A 10,573-nucleotide genomic window follows, 5' to 3' on the forward strand; every position below is an offset into this window, starting at 1 on the left:
TAGGTATTGAAGGAGCATTGAGAAACAGTTTATTCCAAATTCAAATGGCCCATTGTTCATACGTAACTACTTTCTACATGGAACAAGTATAGTCTCATTTAAGGAAAATCAAATGAACTAGGCAAAGAGAGCTTGCAATTCAATCTAATTATCTTTTCTTTTTTTGTTTGATTCCATTCAATCTATTGAAGATCAACTTTATCTATACGACTTTAAGGGCATGTCCCATATCTGAAATTAATGTACAAGCCTTTTACAAGAGACTGATACAAATAAGACTCCTCAGCAAGAACAAAATCAATGATGAAATTATACATACAAGCTTATTGTCTTGCTGAGCTCTCACTTTGATGGTGGGCTGATCTGGACCTCAAGTGTTTGTACATTTCTGAACAAGAAAAAGCGAAATCCGACAATGCCCTAAAGAGTTCTGGCAAGCCAGTTTTAAGACTTGTTATAGACTTCTCTCTCACCTGAATGCACAGTCTTACATAGGCTTCATCCTCGTCTTCTAACCTCTTCTTGACTGTTTCCACATTAAACTGCTTTTCTGCAACAACATCATTGCGAACAATGCTTTCTGGTCTCTCCGGATCTGTTTCGTCCGGTATGTTCTTATTCATATATTTATGGTACCAATCTTCAAATTGCCTCTGCTTGCGGTCAAGTTCTTTCCGGGAATCTTCACATTTTTCCTTCATTTTCATTTCTTCCTCCTGCTTCAGCATTATAGTATGTATTATACCAGCAAAGTTTTGTATAGCAGTTCTCGCAACATCATCTGGAAGTTTCTCTAGATAATCGTTCCACTCAAGGAGTAGGCCCTGAATAGGAGGATTCTGAATTCTTGGTGGAGAAGAAACTTTCTCCTTTAGGTTGCTCTCAATAGGGATGAGATTAAGTTTCAACCAATTCCTCAGGGCCTTTACATACAACTTCTGGTTACTCACAAGCTTCTCAAACTGTGAGTGCCACTCTTGCACCACATACCACAATTGGACAGTGCGCTCATGATGGTGGTCAGTTGTAAACTTGGGACATTGGGAGATGTCAAAAGACCAGAGGGCAGTCACAATCTTTGACTGGCTCTCGTGGTGATATCGCATGGCTTCCCACATGGTAGCCATCCTGCAATCCATAACACATTTATTAGCACTTTAAAAATTTGTGTTTGAATAGGTTAGCCATATAATTTTGAAGTATTAAGGATCCAAATTTCACAAGCACAGTTGGACAGTTCAGTGTTGAAATCCACTACCGCCCTAAGCTGCTAAGCATATTCCATGTTCTGATCCCACAGAAAGTAAGAATTGAAAAATTAAAATCTAGAGTGACTATACATATAATGACTTCTATGCAACTCAACATCTCTAAATGGCACGCACAGCTAGTTGAATTCCAGAGCAAAATAAAGATGCCAATTCTTCCCTTCTTTTCATTTTCTTTTCACAAAATACTTTTGGCACAATTTTCTGCAAACCTATCCAGTAACTACCGAATCATCTAGGAAGAAGACCTCCTTCCAATGTCTACCTCCAACTTATTATTTTCAAACAATTCTATATGGCACACGATGGCTAGTCAGTTCCATTTAAAAAGCCAATTCTCACCTTTTTTCTTTAATTTTCTTTTCAGAACAATAATATTAAGCACCCTGTTTCTGCAAAATGCATCCAAAAATTGAAGCTTCGGGGTGAAAAGACCTCCTGGCAAAATCTACAAGTCTACAACTGATTTATTAATACTCATAACCTAGGACCTAAATCTCTACCTCACCCTCCCCACCAACTACCCACAACTCACATTAAGACCCATTAAACTATCTACCAAAGCCTTGATCAGCCAAAAGTACCTAAGCAACTAAAATTAATAGAATCTCGTTCTATGTTATCAAATTCAATTTGCTCTATTGACTTAGAATAACCTGCTTGAAATTGCTCATCAAGAAATGTAATTATCAGGTGCAGAGATAAAAAGCTCCAACCAGACAAAATCACAGCCAAAGAATGTCAAATATGAGTACACTGCAAACTCACCCTGCAACAAGCTGAACAAGTTTTGGATATAACTGGTCATCTCGTAAAGAGTTTATCTCTGATACTGTTGAGTCCATGGACTGCATGTCGACTATGTATCTTGTATGCAGATGACTCACTGCTGCTTTTGATTTCTCCAATGCTTCTGAGTTAGTACTCCGTTTCTTTAGCTTGTTCAGCGAGGCGACCTTCTTTTGGTACTCAAATTTCATGAGCTCGCCTGCCTATCCAACAATAGTCAACCCCAAATAAGATCGAGTATACAACTGATTTATAGTAAAATAAATAACACACTAAGCTGAAGCTTATTCTGAAAATGCAAATCCAGTAAAACATAAACACATAGAACTATCACATTCCTAATGTAATCTGCAGACGAACTCAAGTTCACATCAACAAACAGGATCTAACATGAGTTTTATCCTGTTTGAAATGTCAAACTGGTTCTGTAATATGAGGTTGCTGTGTTTGATAAGTGACTGCAATCAACAAAAGCAGACAATTACAGAGACAGTTTCACAAGTTGTCCAGAACAATGCAGTAAACCAGACTTGTGATTTCAGAGGAGGCAATCGGCTTAAATAGCAAATAAAAGCAAGCTATCTAACAGATCCTTTCTAAAAGAGGTTGGACACAGAACCATTATGCCCGTTCTCACTATCTTCTTATGTCAATGGCTGCAAAAATGAAAATGATCGAGTGTTTTAAGTACCTTGACTTCATCATATAGCTTTTTCTCCCATGCCAGCAATTTATCCAAGACCGTGGCATGAGTTTCATGCTCTTCTGAGTCGAAGTCATCCTTGCCGCCATCATCAAAATTTGGAATTCCTTTAAAAGAGCGATTCCATGTAATAACACGCATCACTCTAGCAGAGTGGTCAATATGCCCTGTAGAGAGTAAATGTAAAGCAAATATCCCAGTCATTCCAATCTACGAAAATCAACATCAGATTTAAAGGAATGGAATTGATTCATTGATGTTGCTTACCCCGATTATCAGCAAAATTAGAGTGATAGTGGAGCCGGGTAGCCTCCAACATCTTAGAAACCTCATGGGCACTCTCAGAAGCCTTGAGAAAATGGTCATCAATCTCCGCAAATACCTTCAACAAATTAACACCCACTTTTGGGACCACCTGCTTCCCCTTCTTCACGGTCTTCCCAGCCGGCTCCACCACCGCCTCCGGCGGCGGAGGAGGCGGCACCTCTTCCTCCAATTTCGGACTCCTCTTCAGCTCCACCACTGGCTCTTCCACTCTCTTGGGCCTTTCGTCGAACACCTTCTTCTGAATCTCCTCCTTCCCCGAGATGGGCTCCTCCGGCACCGCCAGCGAGGGCGCCAGCACGTCGACGGAGAAGAAGTAATCGTAAGGGGTGTCCCGATGCTGCGGCAGAGGCGGCACCGTCTGGCTCTCCACCGACCGGGGCGGAGGCGGCGACGGCGACGGCGACGGAGGAGGCTGTCCGTCGGGAAATTCGTCTTCTTCTTCTTCTTCGTTGTTCTGCACAACCCCTCTGTTGCTCTTGCTTCTGGTGCTCTTGCTCCTAGTCCTCAAGGTCTCGGTATTCTCCATCTCCTCATCCTCGTCCTCCTCCTCGATAATCGGCTTGGGCTTGGACCGGGCCTTGGGGTCGGGCTTGATCTCGGGCATGCTGGCAGCCCGCTGGAGCGGCGCGGCGGTGAAATTCGGAAGCGGCGGAGGCGGAGGAGGAAGAGAAGGGTCAAACGTAGCCCCCGGCGCAACAGGCGGAACAGAAACCGAATTGGACTGGAGGGCCTGTGCGAGCTGGGGCGGGTGCTGGGCCACCTCGCCTTGGGCGTAGTCGCTCAACGCGGCCCCAGTGTTCTTCAAGTAGATAGCGTAAGAGGAGTGAGCGGCGGCGAAGGCGTTCCGATACGACACGGCGTCTTTCATGAACTGCTTCCGATCCTTGCACCGCGAGACGGCTTCTTCGTTCTCGATCTTGGATTGGGTGCACCCCATCTCGGCGACTCAGCTGGGAATTGAATTGAGGATTTCGATGAGGAATTAAAAGGAAGAAGAAGATGTGAGCTTACTTAGTTCAGCTTACAATTGAAGCCTCCAGAAAGAGAAAGAGAAGCCTTTTTTGCTTTCGACTCTCTTCTGTCGTCTTCTTTTGGGAGGAATAATCAAATCGGTGACACACTGCCACTGCGGAGGATTCCACTCTCAGGAAAGCGAAAACGCTGTCGTTTCGCCTATTATATTATATTATTTTTTACTGTCAAATTTGATCCCAGGAGCCTTCTTCGTTCAGGACTTTTGGGGATGCGTGAGGGGGTTTGGAAATTACCAGCACGACTCTAAAATAAGGAGAGTCTAGACTAGAAAGTCCAAAACTGTCCAAGGCTAAGGATTGCTAGGTACTCTAACTGCCACTGGGGTTTGCCCACAAACTACCAAAACTCAGAATATAAAAATTATTTCCTATGCGTCTGTATAGTACTTGTTAGGCTATCATTTCCCATTCAAACCCACTATTCATAGTATTTTTTTGTAATTTAATTTTTTTTTCAAGAATTTGAAATTTAAAAGAGCTAGAACTTTTTTTCCTTTTTTTTTTTGGTGCAGTAGAATGATAATTATTATTAAAAAGCAAAGTTTTATAAATAAGATTACAAGATACAAATAAACATAACAAATATCAAACAGAACAAGTTAAACATGGAGATTAACAGCCCATCGTAATCCAACCAGGTAGCAAACCCTCCAAGGGAAGAAAGGACAACATGTGACAAAAACTGCCACACGTCGAAATTATATTGTCCGAATATCATTATCCACCACCACTTTGGCCACATCTTTGATCATCTGCCATCTACCCAAATTCTAAAGATATGTTCTAAAGAATAGGACGAGCCGCCAAACACATCCAAGTAGATTCGCCAGTGTGATTGAAAAGTAGCTTGGCACAACTTCGGAGAGGTTAGGTCGCTTGAGAGCAAAATTATAAAATAGAGAGAATTACCCTTCTTTTTCTTTTTCTTTTTGAATAAAGAATTACCCAATTAGAGACCTACAAATTTTAATCCAAGAACCAAATCAGCACTAAACCATATGAGCAAGCTAGGCTGATGATTAGTTTCCCCACGGCTCACCATCAATGAGACTGAAACAAACTAAACATTGGTAAGACTAGATGAAATGGCAATGATATTTAATGACCAGGTGGCTAAAGAATCATAGCACTCTATCTTCAAATAAGAATCTATTATTAATTTACTATTCATACTTATTATACTTTACATTCAAGTTAAATTAAAACAGTAAAAGAGACAGACAAATATAGGTGGTTTTTGTTTTTTTGGTAAACAATAGTTGTTAAACTTTAATTAAAAGACACAATGAAATATTACTTACAAGTTGTTAATTTGAAGACGTCAGCTGATCATCTATCTGCTGTAGTAGTTTTGTTACCATAAAAAGAAAAGAGTAAAAATGTGAAGGGAGTCCCATGATTGGATGTACCTCAAATTAGCAAAGACCAAACCACGCAATGCACTGCACTACACTGTAGCATTAACTCTTCTTAATTATGGCCAATCCTTGACCAATAGGAGGACAACTACAGATTGAACGTGGAACGTGGATTCCTCTGATTGGGCTACTGCTTCTGCAGAATGAGCTATAAGGAATAGAGGACCTGAAGCGGGGAATAATTATTACTGCATGATTCAAATATGGCAGGGAAAAAAATTACTGCCATACTGTGTACTTAGGGTCACTTTGTTCAGTGTAGCACTTTTTTCAGATTTTGTTATGACGTTACGGTGCAAGTTGTTGCAGAATTTGTGCCCCACTACGGCAATCCACAAAGGTTCTCCCACTACTCTCTTTTTTTGGGTCGGTAAGGTTCTCCACTATTCATTCACCCATTTTTAGACCAAAAAGAGGAAATTTTTCTTCTTCTTTTTTTTTTTTATCTTTGATTTTGCTTTTTACTGTTGTTCACACATGAAGACTATCATGATTAATCATAAATTTGGTAAAATGTAATGCGTTGTAAATTAGTTAGGAAAATCATCAATAAAACGTAAATTGTAATAAAACTGACATGTTAATTATTAATGACATGATATACATTGAAATGACATGAACAAAATTACTAGGTTAGGAGGGAAAGATGGGTAAACCACTAATGCTTAGGTCACATGTGACCCCTTGGAGTAACTGAAATTCCCTTTGGAAATGTGTATCAAAAGTAAGCTGCGTGCTTGGAGGAGGAATTACCGGGGGGGGGGGGGGGGGGGGGGGGGGGATCTCCAACCCACAAGGCTAAAAATAGCCCTTGAGCTAAATTTTAGTCATGATTTCTTTACTATTCATCTAAGTAATATCAACCGTCTCCAACCGGTCAAGATTAAAATGCACCATCAGTGCCTCAACTCTTGTGCACCGGCCAAGTTGATACCCAGACTCTCAGTGCTACCAATGAGATACCTGAACTTATATTTCGCTATCGATGAGATACTTCCGTTAGATTTCGCTGTCTGCTCCGTTAGATGTGTGACGTGGCAAGAATGTGGGCCCCAAACATGCCGTGAAATGACCTAAATGACCCTATAGTAAATTTACAATTTTCTCTCTCCTCTTCTTCTTCTTCCTCCTCCTTTTGTTCAGTTGTTGCTGCGATCTCAATCTTCTTCCAAATATTCTTCTCTAAAATTTCTACCAGATGATTCGTTCATCTCTTTTACTCTGGGATTGGTTTAGGTAATGTGATTGATGGATGGACTGGATTCTAGCCCAAGAACAATGATATCCATTGGTGGGTTGTTAATCAATCTGATCCTACATTCAAGATTCACAATCTCTCCCACTTAATTATACGATTTACAACACAAATAGACAGATTGACCTTTCATTCCCATTAAAGAACTAATACAAAAACATGGGTACAAAGACTCCCATCACTACTGGTTTCATTGGGTTTCAAAGCCTTGAGTTTTGTCCAAATTCTAGAATGCCTACATGTTACCGTTCACTGCAGCTGGCGACAATGTTCATGGAAGGGTTTCAAGGCCTTGATTTTTCTCCAAATTCTAGAACACAAAAACAAAATCCCAGAATTACAAAATCCCAAAATCATCCATCATCATGAAGCAATAACCCAAATCATCTATCATCAAAACCAGAGCAGAGAGTGTAGTTTCACCCATGACAACCCTTAAGGAAATCCTAACACGCCGCCCAGTCGCGGCTACGATCCGCCTCCCCTGACCTGCCTCACCCGACCCGCACCGCCGGTGTCCGGCTCTAGGTCAATGACACCACGACCTGAACGGTGTCGTTTCAACAAACCCCACCCCTACACTCCCACTCCCAACCCCAACCCCAGCAGCCACAGCCACAACCAGAACCACCGCAACCACAACAGCCACCTCAGCCACAGAGGGTGATCAGGAAGCTCGTCGTGGAAGTGGTGGATGCACGTGACCTCTTACCTAGAGATGGCCAAGTACAAGGACCTCAACCCTGTCTGGAACGAGCCGCTTGAGTTCATCGTCTCCGACCCAGACAACATGGACTACAAGGAGCTTGAGATCGAGGTCCTTAATGACAAGCGCTACGGCAACAGCAGCACGGCGCGTAAGAACCACTTCCTCGGCAGGGTCAAGCTCTACGGCACACAGTTTGCCAAGCGCGGCGACGAGGGTTTGATGTATTTCCAGATCGAGAAAAAGAGCGTGTTTAGTCCGATTAGAGGTGAAATCGGGCTCAAAATTTATTAATACGCAGCAACAACTGAACAAAAGGAGGAGGAAGAAGAAGAAGAGGAGAGAGAAAAATGTTTTAAAAAAAAAAAATCTGGGGTCATTTAGGTCATTTCACGACATTTTTGGGGCCCACGTTCTTGCCACGTCACACATCTAACGGAGCCGTCCGCGAAATCTAACGGAAATATCTCATCGATAGCGAAATATAAGTTCAGGTATCACATTGGTAGCACTGAGAGTCTGGGTATCAACTTGGCCGGTGCACAAGAGTTAAGGCACTGATGGTGCATTTTTCTCTATATATATATATATATATATATATATATATATATATACAGATCCTATTCAGAGCGGAGCTCCGCTTTGAAATTAATGTGTGAAGTTCGAGTTTTCGGTCACTTTTCGGTTGCATATCCACATCTGGACCATTCAGTTTTTAGGTACTACTGTATAGATCATCTCTGCAAATTTTCAACCAAATTGATGATCGTTAAGGTATCTAACTCGCTTAAACCAATGGACGGACTGAATCTGTCAACCTGAACCGTACTAGCTTTTAAGCGAGTTAGATACCTTAACGATCATCAATTTAGCTGAAAATTTAAAGAGATGATCTATACACTAGTACCTAAAAACTGAACTGTCGAGATGTGAATGTGCGACCGAAAAGTGATCGAAAACTCGAACTTCACACGTTAATTTCAAAGCAAAGCTCCGCTCTAGATAGGATCAGTGTATATATATATATATATATATATATATATATATATATATATGCGCTTATTTTTTATCAAATTCTAACTTATAGTAATTGAAGATTGAGAATAGAGATATACGTATGAGGAAGTAGAAGGAAGATGTGAAAAAATAAGTTTGAGATGATATATATTTAGAGTAGTGCTAGGGATCCCAAAACTTTGTACCAAAATTACTTACCAAATGACATGGCATATGCCATATCATCAGTTTTTCAGAATTTCCGTAGACATGGATTTCCTTGTTGGATATAAAATAAGTTTCATATTTTTTAAGATTTAAAAAAACTTATATTAAATAAAATCACAATTAAATAAAATACCTAATTAATTCAGAAAATGATAGATGCAGTTGTTTAAGCAGTCCTGGCTCTCTGCAACTATGATGCCCAGACAAGAATATTAGAACAAAAGCAATTAATAATAATGAAAACCACATGAGAGATTATAACTGCATGGGTCTTTGATGTTTGAGTTTTGAATGAAACAAGGAGATTGATCCATGATTTTGCTTGAATGGAAAAGCACAAGAAATTCTTGATGATATGTCACTGCAATTTCTTCATATGCCATTAACCTGTGATCACCTTCTAGACCAAGAACGACCGGTTTAGTCTCCATTTCACCACTATCATACTCTCATCCTTCTAATTTTCCAAACTTTGCTTTAGCAAATCAAAGGTTATTGGAGAAAAGAGTCAAGAGACTTCTTCGGATCCAATTGATCTTTACGTGCTTAATTTCTTAATGTCTTTCTTTGTTTCCTTCTTAGATGAAGCTTTTGCAGGGTTGCTGATGCCTTGAAACCATGGCTTATCCACTGATAGGAGCATTTTAATGTGATATTTTAATAGTTAATTCCTCACATTTTGCTTAGTTAATTCCTTAACTGAATCGATTTGTAATTCAATTTCTATTTTTAGGTACATTGGAGTAGATGAAGGTGAAATGAGCGTTAGGTCCATAATTACCTGGAAATGATGGAGAAAAATGGAAATGTACTAAAAGATCAATTTTACACATATTCCTACTCCGGCTAGGAGAAACCAAGCCAAGCAAAGAAGAAGGAGCGGCCGCCTGACCAAATGAACTTCAAATGAGCTGAAACCTTCCAGATCCATTCTAGACACCCAAAGGATCATTTCTTATGAAGAGTGCCAGAGCAAAATATGAGTGGAAGACCTTCAAACAATCAGCCCAATTTTCTACAGAAGCAAAACCGGAAAACTGGACCTGTAAGAGGTCCAGCAGCATTTCCGGCCCAACCACATGGATTGAAGCTCTGAAAATTTGTCAGGATGATCTACACTCATAGAGGAACATTTGATATGAAGAAATCGGAGGCCCAATATGAAGTTTTGATGGAGAAATAATTGAAGGAATAAAGGGGCAGAAACTGACCTGAAAACAGCTCAACACCACATATTCATGTTTCCCACCCACATGAAGAAAGCTAGATGCTTTTCTCTTTTTCCTTGGATATATTTTTTCTAAAATCTCTTAATAGATCATCATCACTTCCATGTTGCTGCACCTTCATGCTTTGCTTTCATTTCATCATTTCTCTTTCTTTTCCATATTCTACAAATCACTTTCATACTCCACTTTCATTATTTTTCTTTCACTCATCATTTCACTCTTCTTTTTCTTCCCTATATAAACACCTTCTCCTCTCATTCTAAAATATCTTCCTTCATCCATCTCATCTTCTTTGTCTCTCCATTTCCTTTCCATTTTTCTCTCCATTCTCTAGTTTTAAGTTTCTGCATTTTTAAGCAAAGAGAAGAAGAGAAGAAGAAGCCATGAAGCCTCCTAGCCGTCATCATCCACCTTGTGCCGTGATAGTGAAGTCTTGCTTTAAAGATTCAAGATCAATGTCTCAAGCTCTTCATCATCCACTCCCTTCATGGTGTAATTCTATCTTTTTCCTTGTAATTTCTTTTGGTTTTCTTTGTTTAGATTTGTAGAACTATGAATTCTAGTTAACAAATAATGTTAAGGGCAAAGTTTAAAGCCCGTTTATATGTTTTGAGATAAAG

At 40.1% G+C, this 10,573-nt stretch overlaps 1 protein-coding gene across 1 annotated transcript; it reads right to left on the reverse strand.

Moving 5' to 3' along the window:
• Window positions 1-205: 205 nt before the first annotated feature.
• On the reverse strand, window positions 206-4,198 carry LOC112187111 (protein ALTERED PHOSPHATE STARVATION RESPONSE 1). Its single transcript, XM_024325761.2, has 4 exons — window positions 3,028-4,198; window positions 2,749-2,927; window positions 2,037-2,260; window positions 206-1,128 (listed from the first exon to the last, which is right to left on the reverse strand). Exons 1-4 carry the CDS (start codon window positions 4,022-4,024, stop codon window positions 324-326), a joined length of 2,205 nt encoding a protein of 734 aa, XP_024181529.1. The 5' UTR covers window positions 4,025-4,198; the 3' UTR covers window positions 206-323.
• Between the last annotated feature and the right edge of the window lie 6,375 nt (window positions 4,199-10,573).

This window comes from Rosa chinensis, chromosome 2 (assembly GCF_002994745.2).
Source record: "Rosa chinensis cultivar Old Blush chromosome 2, RchiOBHm-V2, whole genome shotgun sequence".
Lineage (NCBI taxonomy): Eukaryota > Viridiplantae > Streptophyta > Magnoliopsida > Rosales > Rosaceae > Rosa > Rosa chinensis.